Below are 17,016 nucleotides of genomic sequence, written 5' to 3' on the forward strand. Positions count from 1 at the left end.
TAATAGGAGGAGCTACAAAGAGTGTGGGGCAAGGGAGGAGAATTTCTGGCCACTTTGCAATCAACCATAGTGGCCTTTGTTTCAGATCCCCTTTCCACCAGCCCTCTCCTATTTCTTTTGACCTCTCTTTTTTTTTTTTTTTTTGAGACGGAGTCTCACTCTGTCACCCAGGCTGGAGTGCAGTGGCCGGATCTCGGCTCACTGCAAGCTCCGCCTCCTGGGTTTATGCCATTCTCCTGCCTCAGCCTCCTGAGTAGCTTCCTTTCTTCTTAATCAGTGAAACACAAAGAGCAGCCCTTGACCCATGTAAGAGGCCTTGCCGTGGGCTGCAAAGATAATCCAGAAATGGAAGCTCTTTTGCATCAGGTTGTATTTGTCTGCAAATAATGGGAAACCAAATAATGGCTTAAACCATAAGGATTAACAAGTTTGGAGGCGGGCAGCCCATGAAAAGTTATTAATACAGTCAGGCCGGGTGCGGTGGCTCACACCTGAAATCCCAGTACTTTGGGAGGCCGAGGTGGGCAGATCACTAGAGGTCAGGAGTTTGAGACCAGCCTAGCTAACGTGGTGAACCTCGTCTCTACTAAAAATACAAAAAGTAGCCGGGCGTGGTGGTGGGCGCCTCTAATCCCAGCTACGCAGGAAGCTGAGGCAGGAGAGTCACTTGAACCTGGGAGGCGGAGGTTGCAGTGAGCCAAAATCGCGCCACTGCACTCCAGCCTGGGCGACAGAGCGAGACTCCGTCTCAAAAGAAAAAAAAGGAACACGGTCTTTTTGTCAGCTCCCATCAACCATCCTCTGCTGGCGGGCTTTTCAGCCTCAGGTTTGTTGCCTCATGGTTGCAGAATGGCTGCCATAGCTCTAGTCATCTCAACTGTATTCAAAACTGGAAGCAGGAGCAAAAGACTGTCTTTCTGGAAAAACTCTGTCTTTGTATTCTGGAAGAAAAACTTTCCCTGAATCTTCCCTGAAAGTCTCACTGAGCAGAACCTGTCTGTACACTTCAGTTTTTACTATTTGCAGCACCGTGTTTACTCTAACTGAAAGAAAGGCTGGGAAAGTGAGTGTCTGATAAAGGAGGTGGGAGTGCCTCTGGCTTAGTTCGATTATTTTAAGGCTATTTTGACCACAACTGACAGTCCAAAATATGTTTCTGTGTGTCGCAGTACACACACACACACACACACACATTATTAAAAGCAATTTCTCAAATGCTCACTCTTACCATGTATAGTACACGTTAATATCTTCTATTCCTTTCCATTCCATTCCATTCTTTTCCATGCTGTTTAATTATTTAAAGCAGTTCCTGGTCACAACCTGCTAATTTGATTTCACAACCTTCAAAGGCGTGACCCAGAGTTTGAGAGACTGGCCTAGAACAGTCTTTGTTTACATCTTAGCGTTGGCAAGTGTTACCCTGCACAGAGTCAGGCTTCTGTGAGCAGAGGAGGAGAGGTGGGGAAATGGTGTTTTAAAAAGCAACGGATAGACTTTGCCACATCATCTGCACTTCCTGATACCATTCTGGAGACTTTTTATTACTGGCAAGCAACCTAAGGGTTACTCCAGTTTGTATTGGGAAATTAAAATCCGCCTGTTTGTGGAGCTTAGTCGGCCCTTTTAATTCCGTATCCTGCTAGCAGCCTGGCTTCTGCACAGCTCCTGATGACAGCGCAAAACTCCGATTGCATTACAAGTGGAGGAGAAATTCACACAATTTTCTGGAAGGACACTGTGTCATTGTTGCGTCATGGCTGTTCTCTGGAGCTGGTTGTGGTTTTCAGGCCCGGCCTTTCCTGCTTTTTATAGCGTGGTGGTGAGGAGTGAGGTCTTCAGAATCACAGGGTCTGAGTTCAAATTCTGGTGCCATGGTACGACCTGGGGCAAGTGTCCCGACCACCTCCGAGTCTCCTTTTCCTGTAAGATGTGCGTCAGCAGTGCTTCCGTGGGGATGGGGAGGGATCGGTGGATATGGAGTGAGCACAGGGGCTGGTACCCAGAAGCACTCAGGCAGTGCGAGCTCTTCGGGGTGTGCCAGGCAGCTTCAGCTTTGTGATGCCGCAGTGACGAGTGAGCCTGGCTTGCAATGGCTCCTGGTGGCAGAGGCTGGCTTCTCGCTCATGTGTATGCCCGGTGGGTTGGCTGTAGCTCTGTCCACATGTCCGCCCTCTTCTGGGACTCAGGGGAACTATGTGATGGCTCCCAAAGCTTCTGTCCCCCATCCCCCAACCCCACCCTGCAACCTCAGTCACTGCTTCAAAAGTTTCTGATTGTGGGGGTAGGAGAAGGTTCTCCAGCACCCTCCCTGGCTGAGAACCACCGGCCATGCTCCCCAAGCCAGAATGGGGTCTGCTTCTGCCCTTTTGCTGTCCTTAGCAACCCCCCACCAGACACACAGTAGGTGCCTACTAAATGTACATTTCAGCAGGTTGCCTCTTGAACAAATGAAAGCATTTGTTGGCCGGGCGCGGTGGCTCAAGCCTATAATCCCAGCACTTTGGGAGGCCGAGACGGGCGGATCACGAGGTCGGGAGATCGAGACCATCCTAGCTAACACGGTGAAACCCCATCTCTACTAAAAAAATACAAAAAACTAGCCGGGCGAGGTGGTGGGCGCCTGTAGTCCCAGCTACTCGGGAGGCTGAGGCAGGAGAATGGCGTGAACCCGGGAGGCAGAGCTTGCAGTGAGCGAGCTGAGATCCGGCCACTGCACTCCAGCCTGGGCGACAGAGCGAGACTCCGTCTCAAAAAAAAAAAAAAAAAAAAAGAAAGCATTTGTTTAATTTCCTCTGCACATTCGTTCATTCATCCCACAGATACTTGTTGAGCTCCTACTGTATGCCCCATACCATGCCAGTCCCAGGGATCTTGCAGGGGACAAAACAAGCAAAGGTTCCTGTCCTGGGGGATATTTTGGTAGAGGAGATACACAGTAAACAACCAAACCATCAGACAGATGTATGATATTTGATGTTAAAATTTTGGTTTTGTTTTATTTTTTTTTGATACGGGTCTCGCTCTGTTGCCCAGGCTGGAGTACAGTGGCATGATCACGGCTCACTGCAGCCTAGAACTCCTGGGTTCAAGCAATTCTCCTGCCTCGGTCTCCTGAGTAGCTGGGATTACAGGTGTGCAACACCATGTCTGGCTGATTTTTTTGTGTTTTTAATCTTCATGTGTGTCTTGAAAGGCTTCCTCTGCCTGCTGGGTTGAGAGCAACAAGACACCTAGCTGGCCTGGTGTGGGTGCACACAGTGCAGGTGCCGCAGCACCCCCAAAACCGCTCTTTTCCACTGCGTTTATCTCATCTGCAAAATGGGGGTAATACCAGGTGTTTGGAAGGATTCAAAGAACCCCGGTACCTGGCTGAAGCAGGGGATCTATTAACCATTCCAAATACACACATAGGCCACGTGTGGCAAACAGCACCAAAGTGGGGCCAGGGACTTCTGTCCAGCCTCACTGGGCTGTGGCCCAAAATCTCTGGGAGTCGCCCCACTAGATAGCATCAACAGTGGCAGTTAAAATGATCACGACTAGCGTGCACACCGCCTACAGAGTGCTTTAGGACATGGATTAAAGATGTTCCTATGTAACAGTCCCATGGAGGACATAGTGTTATCCTCCTCCATTTTCCAGATGGGGAAACTGAGGCACAGAGGGGATGAGTAACTTGTCTTAGGGTACACGGCTGGGAATGGGAAGTGGCAGCCCAGGGATGGGAGCCTCAGAATTGGTCAAGATGCACTTGATTCCTGCTGTGAGCATGCGCAGGCAGCAACCCCAGCCCCTCGCCCAATTTCTTTTTTTTTTTTTTTTGGAGCTCTGTCGTCCAGGCTGGGGTGCAGTGGTGCAATCTCAGCTCACTGCAGCCTCTGCCTCCTGGGTTCAAGCAATTCTTCTGCCTCAGCCTGCTGAGTAGCTGGGATTACCGGTGTGTGCCACCACGCCCAGCTAAGTTTTGTACTTTAGGCTGGTCTTGAACTCCTGACCTCAGTTGACCTGCCCACCCCGGCCTCCCAAAGTGCTGGCATTATGGGTGTGAGCCACCACGCCCGGCCTTCTTTTCTTTTTGAGATGGAGTCTCAGTCTGTCGCCCAGGCCAGAGGGCAGTGGTGCGATCTTGGTTCACCACAGCCTCGGCCTCTCTAGCTCAAGCGATTCTCCCACCTCAGCCTCCCGAGTAGCTTGGACCACAGGGGCCCACCACCACCCCCGGCCAATTTTAAATTTTTTGGTAGAGATGAGGTCTTACTGTGTTGCCCAGGCTGGTTCTCCAGCTCCTGAGCTTAAGCCATCCTCCTGCCTCAGCCTCCCTGCCTTGGCTGGGATTACAGGTGTGAGCTACCCACACCTCCCTCCTTTTTCGTTTTTTGAAGTGAAATTTTCCTGTGTTGAAACACAGAAACCCGAGCTGTTAAATTCTGAACACTCACGTAGACACAGCTTGGTCACAACACGGAACGTGTCCCTCTCCCCAGGACATTCCCGTTCACGTCTTTAATGTTGTCATTGGAATGAAAGCACACAAATAGAAAATCCGCAGAGAGAGCTCTTCGGCCTCCACTTCAAAATTCAGCCTCAGGACTGGTTTGCAGAAGCCCCACGGGAGCTGCACCCCCTCCGGTCTCTAATTCTGCTGGTAGGTAGGTCGTGCACAGAGCTTGGGCCACACCTACCAGAGCCAGGGAGGAGGCATGAACAGACGTGAACCCTTCGTCTTGGGAGCTCATGCACACCTCCAGGCCAGGAGCGGGGCACCCGCATTCCAGAGGAAAAGAATCCTGTGTTCCAGGGTCTTGCGACATCTGCTTTCTAGATCTTTCTGGGATCAGGACCTGAGAGGAAGAGAGAAAGCCACTTGCCACTCCTGTCCCTTCCTCCCTCTTCCATGCCAGTCCCTTTATCTCCTTTTCCAATCTGAAAGATCCCAGGCATTCATAAAATGATAACAGAGACGCATACCTCCGTCACCCAGCCCCGCAATAGTGCCTGAACATTCTGCTGTATTTGTTTCAGATCCTACGAGAGAAGTAGCAGGAGATGGTCGCCTGTGGGGTAGTGGTTAAGGGCGAGGCCTCTGCAGTGAGCCTGCCTGGGCTCAAATCCCAGCCTGGGCAGGGCGCAGTAGCTCACACCTGTAATCCCAGCACTTTGGGAGGCCAAGGGGGGCGGATCACCTGAGGTCAGGGGTTCAGACCAGCCTGGCTGACATAGTGAAACTGTCTCTACTAAAAATATAAAAAATTAGCTGGGCATGGTGGTGCATGCCTGTAATCCCAGCTACTCGGGAGGCTAAGGTAGGAGAATCACTTGAACCCAGGAAGCAGAGGTTGCAGTGAGCCGAGATCGCGTCATTGCACTCCAGTATGGGCAACAAGAGTCAAAAAAAAAAAAAAAATCCCAGCCTGACCCCTTACCAGCTACAGGATCTCGGCCAGATGACTAACTTCTCTGAGCCTATTTCCTCATCTACTGTGTAGGGATCACAGAAGCACCTGCCTCTGGGGATTTAGGGAAGGCGAATGAGTTGTACGTGCGGGGTACCTAAACCAGCACCCAGCACATAGCAGGCCCGCAATCAGTGGTTGTTTTATTGTCACAGTCAGTCCTCGTCCTTCACAGATCCCGTATTTGCGAATTCACCTACTTGCGAAAATAGGTAACCCCAAAACGGTGCTGGTCATTTGCAGAAGTGGGTAGAGTGGCCAGAAAAATTGAGCTGCCTGACATGCAGGTTCCCAGCTGAGGTCGGGCCAAGCAGCACTCTGATGTCTTGTTTCAGCTCAGATTGCAAAGCAGTGTCCTTTTTGCAATCGATTTAGTGCCACATTTTTCATATCTTTGTGAGTCTTTTTTTTTTTTTTTTTTTTTTGAGATGGAGTCTCGCTGTGTCACCCAGGCTGGAGTGCAAGTGGCACGATCTCGGCTCACTGCAAGCAGCTCCGCCTCCTGTGTTCAAGTGATTTTCGTGCCTCAGTCCCTTGAGTAGGTGCGACTACAGGCACCCGCCACCACGCCTGGCTAATTTTTTCTATTTTTAGTAGAGACTAAAGGGTTTTGCCATGTTGGCCAGGCTGGTCTCGAACTCCTGGCCTCAAGTGATTTGCCCACCTCAGCATCCCAAAGTGCCAGGCTACAGGCATAAGCCACTGCGCCCGACTGTCTTTGTGCTTCTTATTGGTGATTTCTCTGTTTAAAATGGCTCCTAGGCCAGATGCGGTGGCTTACTCCTGTAATCCCAACACTTTGGGAGGCTGAGGAGGGTGGATCATTTCAAGTCAGGAGTTTGAGACCAGCCTGGCCAATATGATGAAACTCTGTCTCTACTTAGCCGGGTGCAGTGGCATACGCCTGTATCCCAGCTACTCGGAAGGCTGAGGTGGGAGAATCACTTGCACCCAGGAGACGGAGGTTGCAGTGAGCCAAGACTGCATCACTGCACTCCAGCCTGGGTGACAGAGCAAGACTCACAAAAACTACAAATAAATAAAATAAAATGGCTCCAAGCAGGGTGTAGAAATCTAGTGTTCCTAAGGGCAGTGAGGCTGTGATGTGCCTTCTGGAGAAAATACCTGTGTTAGAGAAGCTTCCTTCAGGTAGGAGTTATAGTCCTGTTGGCCGTGAGTTCAATGTGAATGAATCAACAATACAGATTAAATAAGATGTCTTCAGACAGAAACGCATATAAGTCAAGGTGATGTATTGATTGATGGGCGAAAATATTGTGGCCAGAGCCTGGCAGGAACCTAGAATTGTATTTTCCCCAGGAGCAGCGGCTTAGTGTTCACGGTGACTTTCTAGAACCTCACTACTGCAAATAGCAAGAATTGGCTGTATTTTGTTAGACTGAAGTACCAGTAAATGACACAGTGTAATGTTATGTGCTATAGTGTATGTGCCACACATATGTAGTATATATACGGGATAATAGTATGTATAGTGTGGTTTTGTTCGATTTAATTTTTTTATTTTTATTTTATTTTATTTTTATTTTTGAGATGGAGTCTCGCTCTGTCACCCAGGCTGGAGTACAGTGGTGCAGTCTCGGCTCACTGCAAGCTCCGCCTCCCGGGTTCATGCCATTCTCCTGCCTCAGCCTCCCAAGTAGCTGGGACTACAGGCGCCCGCTACCTCGCCTGGCCACTTTTTTGTATTTTTAGTAGAGACGGGGTTTCACCGTGTTACCCAGGGTGGTCTCGATCTCCTGACCTTGTGATCCGCCTGTCTCGGCCTCCCAAAGCACTGGGATTACAGGGGTGAGCCACTGCGCCCACCAGATTTTTTTATTTTTGAGAGAGGGTCTCACTGTCGCCCAGGCTGGAGTGTAGTGCCACTATCCTAGCTCGCAGCATCCTTGACCTCCTGGGCTCAAGCAATCCTCCTGCCTCAGCCTCTCGAGTAACTGGAACTACAGGCAAGCAACCATGCCCAGCCAAAAAAATTTCTTTTTATGGAGACAAGATCTCGCTGTGTTGCCTAGCCAGGTTGGTCTTGAACTCCTGGGCTGCAGTGATCCTCCTGCCTCAGCCTCCACAAGTGCTGGATTTACAGGCGTGAGCCACTGCACCAGCTATTTTGTGTGATTTTAAACTTTTTAAACTTCCCTTGAATGTCACCTTTTCAGCCTCCCATCTCTGTTCCGTCCCCCTCCTTTGTCCATCCCTCTCCCACCTACCTCCTATAGCTCTGTCCATCTGTGACCACGTCTTTTTCCTTTTCACTGACTTTCTCACTCACTGTCTGTCTCTCATTTTCTCCACAGCTGGCCCCCAAGAGGACCCTTACCAAGTCCCCAGCTGGGGGCCCCGCGTAGACCTGGAGTGGACACGCCCCTCCTTCCCTTCATGATTCGTTTGTAGCGCAGGTAACCAGCGAAGCATCTCTGTTATTCCTGGAGGGGCAACCGTCTCTCATTCCACCTCCCGAGCACCACCTTGGCCTCTGGATGAGGAAGGAGCATTCCTTCCTGGAAGAGCCTGGCTAAGCAGTGTCTCCGGCTCTTTCTTCTCCCACCTGGGCCCCCTGGGTCATTGGGCCATCACCCTGCCTCTGCATTAGCGCAGGCAAAATCTTTCTCCCTGCCCCTTTCCACTTTTCTCCAGATTCTTTGCAGACCGTGCCTTTGCGTGCCTTCTATGAGTGGGTTGGGGAGGGAAGGGGCTCATAGGTCATGGATCTGGTGACACAGCGGGAGGAAGCCTGGTGGGGCTGGGATATGGAGCAGGTGAGAGCACGTCCTCACCACTTCCTGAGGCAGCAAGAGCCCTGGGGACAGTCCCCACAGCCAACCCCTGAGAAGGAGAGTAATTGGCATGTGGGGCTCTGGGGATGCATGTGTCTCTGTCTGTGCTGCAGGGAGGGGGATCCGTGAACCCTGGAAAAGTATGTGTCACATTTCTTACCCACATGCATGTTTTGGCGTGAAACATGCATGTGTCATCAGATTTTTCACAGTATGATTCAGCAAATACCCCCCAACCTACTGTGGGAGGTCCCTGGCCAGGGCTCTTCATTATGTCACTGAGCACTGGGGATGGACGACTTGGGGGTGGCACTGGGGAGGCCCCCGTTAGGGAAGTTCAGAGTATGCTGTCAGGGTAAGAGACTGTGTACCAGCTGAGAGTTCATGTAAGATTTTATATGTGAGGTTTTTGGGTGGGGATGGTGACCCATGGCAGTTGTCATGTCATCAGTGAGGTTTGGGACCCCCTACCCTAACGAAAAAAGAGGGTAAGGGAACTCCACGGTCCTGAGCTGTAAATTCCCACCATTCAGGGATCAGGTCTTCTTTTCCATTGTGTATTGTATGTGTCATTGGGAGGAGAGGGGGGCAGAGGGTACAGGAAGCGACAAAGGGATGAGTGACTGGAAGGATGGGTCTGTGTGGGTATTTGACAGAAGGGAAGGAGGGGTGTTTGGATGGAAGCTTGGAAGGATGGAGGGATGGGTAGGTAGATGGTGGAAGGATGGAGGGATGGTTAGGTAGATGGATGGAGGATGAAGGGATGGGGAAGTAGATGGGTGGAAGGATGGAGGGATGGGTGGGTAGATGGATGGAAGGATGGAGGGGTGGGTGGGTAGATGGAAGTATGGAGGGGGAGGGATGGGTAGGTGGATGGAAGGATGGAGAGATGGGTAGGTAGATGGATGGAAGGAGGGAGGGATGGGTAGGTAGATGGATGGAAGGAGGGAGGGATGGGTAGGTGGATGGATGGAAGGATGGAGGGATGGGTAGGTAGATGCATGGAAGGATAGAAGGATGGATAGGTAGGTGGATGGAAGGATGTAGGGATGGGGAGGTAGATGGGTGGAAGGATGGAGGGATGGGTGAGTAGATGGCTGGAAGGATGGAGGGATGGGTAGGTAGATGGATGGAAGGATGGAGGATAGGTAGTAGATGTATGGAAGGAGGGAGGGATGGGTAGGTAGATGGATGGAAGGAGGGAGGGATGGGTCGGTGGATGGATGGAAGGATGGAGGATGGGTAGGTAGATGGATGGAAGGATGGAGGATGGGTAGGTAGATGGATGGAAGGATGGAGGGATGGGTAGGTAGATGGATGGAAGGATGGAAGGATGGGTAGGTAGATGCATGGAAGGATAGAGGGATGGATAGGTAAGTGGATGGAAGGATGTAGGGATGGGTGAGTAGATGGATGGAAGGATGGAGGGATGGGTAGATGGATGGAAGGATGGAGGGATGGGTAGATGGATGGAAGGATGGAGGGATGAGTAGATGGATGGATGGAGGGATGGAGGATGGGTAGGTAGATGCATGGAAGGATGGAGGATGGGTAGCTAGATGGATGGAAGAATGGAGGGATGGGTAGGTAGATGGAAGGATGGAGGGAGGAAGAGACTGATGGCTGGAGGGAGGAAGGAGGAAGCTTTGGAGGGAGAGTTGTCTAGTTAAATGTTTCTGAGGGCTGGTTGGATGTTCGGAGGGATGTTTGGAAAGATAAAGAAGTGGATGAGTGGATGGAGGCAGGGAAGGGAGGGATGTTTTGGAGGGTTGGAGGAATATTTGGAGGGGTGTTTGAAGGGAGGGAAGGCTAGGTGGATGTGAGGGTGGATGGGTAAATAAATAACAGAGAATACCTGCTTCCCTTGGTGTCAGATGGGAGTCAGATGGGAATAACGATCCCTTCCCTATGGGGGTGGAACAAGCTAACATTGCTGAAGTGCTCAGACAGTGCCTGGCACCTAGCGAGTGCTCGACAAATGTTAGCCATCCTCATCCTCATCATTCAGACCATGGGGCTCAGCCTTACCCCGGTGGCTTCTCTGACTCAGAACTCCCCTCCTCATGAGCCCCTTTCCCTTGCTTCTGCCTCAGCTTCCCACCACCCTCCCCTTCCTCGGGAACACACTGCAGATGTCTTCAAGGGCCACTCAGAGCCTTGAGCCACAAAGCCCTTCTTGTTGTCTACACTGGCTCCCTCACTGCTTCACCTGTTTATATGTAGGACAGACCCCCACCACACGCCCCATGTCTGGGGAGGCAAGACAGCAGGGTGGTGAAGAGCAGGGCTCAGGAGCCAGGATTCCTAGGTTCCAGGCCTGGCTTTGCTGCCTGCTTGCTGGGAGACGGAGGATGACCCTCCCAGTGCCTCCAGTTCTCATCTGCAAAGTACGGACCGTGGGGCCCCTCCTGGGATATCCTGAGGATTAGCTTAGTGTGTGTGAGGCACAGTCAGGACCCACTTAGTCTTGGTTGATACCATCATCATCATCATCATCATCATCAGGTGCTGGGAGAGTCAGAGCGGGAGGAAAAGGACCCTGTCCCTGGTCAGGGGTTTCTGGCTGGGAGGGCACCTGGGGGTATTCCTTGTCCCCGTCTATCCCCATGAACTCAAGGGAACAGAAACTCTGACCCCCTCCAGGGGGTTCCCCTGAAGGGAGGGGGCCAGGCAAGCTGCCAAAATCTAACCTTGTCTCCCTCGCCCTCTTCCTGACCCCACCCCATCCAGTGGCGATGGATGATGAGGATGGGAGATGCTTACTAGACGTGATTTGGTGAGTAACGGGCTCCCGACCCCCTGCCCTCTGTCTCACCCCCTCCCTTCCCTCCCCTCCCCAGCTCCTTACCTCCTCAGCTTCTCTTCCTCTTCTCTTCCAGTGATCCACAGGCCCTCAATGACTTCTTGCATGGATCTGAGAAGGTAAGCTTGGGCGCAGGGAGAGGCATTCCCTATGTGGGGGCGGCTGTATAATTGGGAGTGAGGGACAGGGAGAGACACGTCCCCTTGATGCAGTAGCCATCTGCCTTGTGGCTTCTAACGCCAGGCACTGGAGTTACGGCAATGAGCAAAACTCATGGTAAATCCCTGTCCTCCTGCCATGGACACTTCCTTGGTAAACAAAGAAACCAGTCACTAATAAAGGTCATGGTGAAAAGTACCATGTAGAGTATGATAAAAAAATAATAATGTCATTTGCACAATGAAAGAGGTTTAAAAGAAAATAAATGAGTCCCAGGGGCTCCTTTAGATAGTGTGGTCAGAGAGGGTCCCACGAGGGAGTTAACATTGAAGGTGAGACCTGAAGGATCACAGCAAGGTGGCCAGGGCCGGTGCTCCTGGCAGGGGGAACATCAAGTTCAAAGGTGGGAGAGAGCTTGGCATGGTTGAGAAACAGAAAGGAGGCTGGTGGGGCCAACCTGAAGGGGAAACTAGTAGGAGGTGAGACTGTAGTAGGTAAAAACCACCAGGTTATGCAGGCCTGGAAGCCCAATAGAGGAGTTGTTATTTTTATTCTGAATGTGACAGGCAGCTCTGATGGGCTCTTAAACAGGAGAATGCCATATTTGATTTGCTGCCCAGAGAACAGAACAAAATGGGGAAAAGTAGAAGTCTGTTGAGCTCTGAGCAGCTGTATCAGTATCTATGGCTGTGTAACAGATTATGCCAGCATGCAGTACCTTCAACAATTGTTAGAGCTCTTGCAGTGCCTGAGGGTCAGGAATCTGGGAGCAGCTTAGCTGGGTGGTTCAGGCTCAGGGACTCTCATGAGGTTGTAGTCAAGCTGTGGGCTGGGGCTGCAGTCATCTGAAGGCTTGACTGGGGCTGGCAGATGTGCTTCCACCAGGACTTATTCCCGTGGCTGTTGGCAGGAGGCCTCAGCTCCTCACCACGGGGGCCTCTCCATAGTGCTGCTTGAGTGTCTTCACAGCATGGCAGCTGGCTTCCCCCAGAATGAGTAATCCGAGAGAGAACACAGAAGGAACCCGCAGTGCCCTTAATGATGCAGTCTCCAAAGTCCCACGCCCTTCCTCCCATCACACTGTATTCACTAGAAGCTAATCAGTCAGTCTGGCCAGCACTCAGAGGGAGGAGAATTGAGCTCCACCTCTTGAAAGAAGAGTTATCAAATAATTTGTAGAGCAGAGGCATGAGCAATGGGATGATGGCAGCCTGGGCCATGATGCAGGCAGTGGGGGAGGCATGCGGCACTGGATTTGGGATCTCTCTGGGAGGTGGCATCAGCTGGAGTTGCTGGTGGACTCGATGTTGAGGGGGAGAGAGTGTCCACCATGGCTCCTGGATTTTGGCTTGGGCAACTGAGTGGATTCTGGTGCCATTTTCTGAGGTTGGAAATTTGGGGAAGATTCCGGAAGTCCAGGTGGTGCTGGTGGATGTACAAGTTGGGGTTCTGGAGAGATGTCCAGCTGGACAAGAAATTAGGGAAGCCCCAGCCACAGCCAGACATTCACTGGGCACATTCGTGGATGCCAGGGCCTGTTCTGGGCACTAAGGATGGTGCTCGGCATCCGAGAAGGCCCTGCCCTTCCAGAGACGGCACCGCAGGGCTTGTCAGGTGCCCGGATGGTGGGCGTGTCAGGCACTCAGGCTGCATTGGGAATAGAGTACTTAGTGAGAAGGCACAGGAGCTGTTGGACCACAGGTGACCACTGCTGAAGGTTGTGCTACTGGAGAGACTGGGGGCAATGGCAGGGCACAGCTTGGGCAGAGGCGTGGTGGAGGCAGGATTCTGGAATTCAAGGCAGTCACCACAGGATCGTTTTGCAGGCCAGGCTCAGGGACTCAGCGCTGGGGATGCCTTGGGTTTTAGGCAGGCACCCAAGCCCCTGCCTTTGGGCCTCTTCTCGGAGGCCAGAGTTTCCCATACCCCCAGCCCTCTCCCATCCTAACCCTTGTCTTTTTGTCCCGAGTGACCCTAAATTGGTTTCTGCTCCAGAGCATGGGCCTGCCCTGCTGACCTTTGACCTTGGATGGGGTGGGTCTTGTTGCAGCTTGACAGTGATGACCTCCTGGATAATCCCGGGGAGGCCCAAAGTGCCTTCTATGAAGGTCCTGGGGTAAGTGCCGTGGCTCCCAATCTTCGCCTGAGCTGTTGGGGCCGCCAGTGGGAGGGGGGCCCTGAAGGCAAGAGGGGAGGCTTGGGCTCATCTCCTGAGGGCCGTTGACAGGAGGAGGGCGGGGGTGGGCCTCTGAGGGTGGCTGGACCACCCTGGCAGTGCAGGAGGGAGCAGAGCTGGGGAGCCCTGAGGGTGGCCAACATGGGCAAGGCTGACCGTGCATTGCAAGGCCCCTCGGGGAAGAGGTGAGGATCCCCGAGGCTTTGGGGCCCTGGGGCGGCTGGTGCAGAGTGGTTCTGGGGAGCTGAAGCAGATGTGGGTTGTGGGGTTCACAGGAGTACTCCTCTGGAGAGCAGAGGGCTGGGGGAGGCCTGGGGTCCTGCCCAACTCAGCCATGGCGGGGTGTGACCTAGGGGAGGGGCCTCCTCACCTGCAGACTTCAGTCTTCACCTGGACAGTGAAGACGGGTGCTGAGCAAAGCCCAGAGTGGCCAATGCAGAGGACGTTTATCGAGCACCTACTGTGTGCCCGACTGTGCCGGTCCCATGACTGAGTGCCAGTTGTCCACACCACGGTGGCCACCTCCTTCTTCTTTCTCCCTCTTCTGTTGCTGCTTTCCCCCCTTCACCTTTTCTTTCCCCACTCTTCCTGTGGCCTCCTCCCTCCCCGCCTCCCCTTCCTCATTCCCCCTCCTTACCCTCCCACCTTCCCTCTTCATCGTCAGAACACGCATTCACCAAACACTTACACGACTGGCCCTTCCTTGTCATCTTCATTTAGTTCTCACAGCTATAATATCATATTCCAAATAGCTTATGTGTCATAATATAAATGATGAGGAAATGCAGTAATTATATAATGTTGGTCCATTTACAGGCCCAGTAACAGCAGTGATCCTGTTACTCTTTTGTGATCACACTTCTTACTATGACCACCATTTTTGTATACCCTAAGATCCCTGGTCAGGTTCTAAACACTGCGCGTGACGTCGGTGAATTTTCACAGGCATCCCAGGAGGCAGGTTGGTTGTGACCATCTGGCAGTTAAGAGCTCAGGGGGTCACAGTGGCCTGCCTGGTCCTCAGTCGGTTGGAGGCTGAGCCAGAACCCTGTCTGCCTGCCACTCCCCTCTACTCACCAGTGGTTGACCCAGGCAGTCCCCTCATCTGTGAAATGAGGAAGGGAGCAGCACCCGCCTCATGGGACTGTCACCAACAACAGCATGGACAATCACAATAATAATGACAGTGATGATGATAGATGCTTCTCGTGCACCTGCTAGGGTGCTACTGTGAACCCTCCATGTGGATTTATTGAGAATCTTGGAAGCTGCAGGTTTTGATGGGTTATCTGGTTAGGTATTAGTGGAGATGGAAAACGGGATCATAAGTATTGTTTGTGGGGCTATCCACACATATGCATACTGATATTTTTCCATGCGTGTCCTGGGTTGCAGTCCAGGATAGCATGAAAAGCACTTAAAAAGCATTGAGTCCAGGCATGGTGGCTCACGCCTGTAATCCCAGCACTTTGGGAGGCCGAGGTGGGCGGATCGCCTGAGGTTGGGAGTTCGAGACCAGCCTGACCAACATGGAGAAACCCTGTCTCTGCCAAAAATACAAAATTAGCCAGGCGTGGTGGCGCATTCCTGTAATCCCAGGTACTTGGGAGGCTGAGGCAGGAGAATTGCTTGAACCCAGCAGGCAGAGGTTGCGGTGAGCCAAGATCTCCACCAGCTTGGGCAACAAGAGTGAAACTCTGTCTCAAAAAAAAATCCCAAAAAACAAAAAGCATTGAACTCACAGTGCGGTTGGCACAGAAGCTCACAAATGGGAGCGGCTGCTGATGTGAGCTTTTCTCCACCAGGACTACGACCGCTTGTCGGAAACCTATAGGGCCAGGTGTGTTTCAGAATTTCGAATTTCTCAAATTCTGGAAAAGTGGTGCCATGTGTGTGGTGTGTGTAATGTCACACGCTTGCCTTTCGATGGCCAAACGTAGGAAGTCACATCATGTAGATAAATGGATCCCACCTAAAGTGCCATGTCGGTTCTGGTCAGGTTTTGCTACCAACAGAGCTATGAAAACAGTCTCGGTTCTTAGAGCTTTTTGGGTTTTGTAATTACAGATAAGTGTCGTAGGCCTGTATTGACTATTTAAACAATAGTTGCTTGTTTTTATTTATTTTTGTTTTGTTTTGTTTGAGACAGAGTCTTGCTCTGTCACCCAGGCTGGAGTGCAGTGGTGCGATCTCGGCTCACTGCAAGCACCGCCTCCCGGGTTCAAGCGATTCTCCTGCCTCAGCCTCCTGAGTAGCTAGGACTGCAGGTGCCTGCCACCACGCCTAGCTAATTTTCATATTTTTAGTAGAGATGGTGTTTCACCATGTTGGCCAGGCTGGTCTCAAACTCCTGGTCTCAGGTGATCCGCCTGCCTCTGCCTCCCAAAGTGCTGGGATTACAGGTGTGAGCCACTGCGCCTAGACTTTATTTTTGGTTTCTGGGCATCAGCTGGTAGAGATTGGGGGACAGCACCCCTGCGGGCTTGGGCTAGATGGGCATGGGTGTGCGATGCAGGATCACGTTGGGCGCCGGGACCAGTGGTGATGAGCTGAGGCCATCACCAGCAGCTGTCCCGAGGGCGCCCCACTGGGTCTTACTCTTGTCACTTAGGCTGGAGTACAGTGACACAATCATAGCTCACTGTAGCCTGGAACTCCTGGGCTTAAGTGATCCTCTCACCTCAGGCTCCCAGTGTGCTAAGATTATAGGCGTGAGTCAATGTGCCTAGACTTGAAGAATACTTTTTTTTTTTTTATTACATTTTACTCATGGGTACAGGTGGAGAAACTGAGGTCAGATCAAGCACGCCCTAGGTTACACAGCTAAGCCTTGGCAGAGCTGGGATTTGATCCCGGGTCCAGCCACTTGCAGGTGGAATGTTCTTTTTTCTTTCTTTCTTTTTTTTTTTTTTTTCCTTTTTTCCTCAGACAGAGTTTTGCCCCTGTCGCCCAGGCTGGTGCGCTCGTAGCTCCAATAATGCAGCCACAAACTCCTGGACTCGAGTGATCCTCCCACCTCAGCCTCCCAAGTAGCTAAGACCACAGGCACATGGTACCACCCCTGGCTAATTTTTCTTTTTAAAAATTTTTTTATGGAGACAGGGCCTCAGTATGTTGCCCAGGCTGGTCTCGAACTCTTTGGCTCAAGCCATCCTCCTACCTCAGCCTCCCAAAGCGCTGAGACTACAAGCATGAGCCACCATGCCAGGCTGGAATGTTCTTTCTTGAACATGACTGCCGTCACCTCAGCATTCTTTGCTGCAGCTGTGGCCTGAGCCTAGCCCCTTGCTAACCTCAGCTTATTCCTTCCCACCTTTCCTGGCCTCCAGCTCCATGTGCAAGAAGCTTCTGGCAACCACCTGAACCCAGAGCCCAACCAGCCGGCCCCCAGTGTGGACCTAGACTTCCTGGAAGATGACATCCTGGGCTCTCCTGCGCCAGGCGGCGGCGGCGGGGGCGGTGGGGGCGCTGACCAGCCCTGTGACATCCTCCAGCAGAGCCTCCAAGAGGCCAACATCACAGAGCAGACGCTGGAGGCCGAGGCTGAGCTGGACCTGGGTCCCTTCCAGCTGCCCACCCTGCAGCCTGCCGATGGTGGAGCAGGCCCGACAGGCGCTGGAGGGGCGG

General features: G+C 52.2%; 1 protein-coding gene across 1 annotated transcript in view; it reads left to right on the forward strand.

The window, feature by feature from the left end:
- Window positions 1-7,770: 7,770 nt before the first annotated feature.
- GLTSCR1 (glioma tumor suppressor candidate region gene 1) overlaps window positions 7,771-17,016 on the forward strand; it is a 43,448-nt gene continuing 34,202 nt past the window's right edge. The window contains exons 1-5 of the mRNA XM_011970093.1: window positions 7,771-7,873; window positions 10,982-11,027; window positions 11,131-11,173; window positions 13,264-13,329; window positions 16,719-17,012. Coding sequence (XP_011825483.1) covers window positions 10,987-11,027; window positions 11,131-11,173; window positions 13,264-13,329; window positions 16,719-17,012 — 444 coding nt within the window. The 5' untranslated portion in view covers window positions 7,771-7,873; window positions 10,982-10,986. The remainder of the gene's footprint in view (window positions 7,874-10,981; window positions 11,028-11,130; window positions 11,174-13,263; window positions 13,330-16,718; window positions 17,013-17,016) is intronic.

This window comes from Mandrillus leucophaeus, unplaced genomic scaffold, assembly GCF_000951045.1.
Source record: "Mandrillus leucophaeus isolate KB7577 unplaced genomic scaffold, Mleu.le_1.0 Scaffold120, whole genome shotgun sequence".
In the NCBI taxonomy this organism is placed as follows: domain Eukaryota; kingdom Metazoa; phylum Chordata; class Mammalia; order Primates; family Cercopithecidae; genus Mandrillus; species Mandrillus leucophaeus.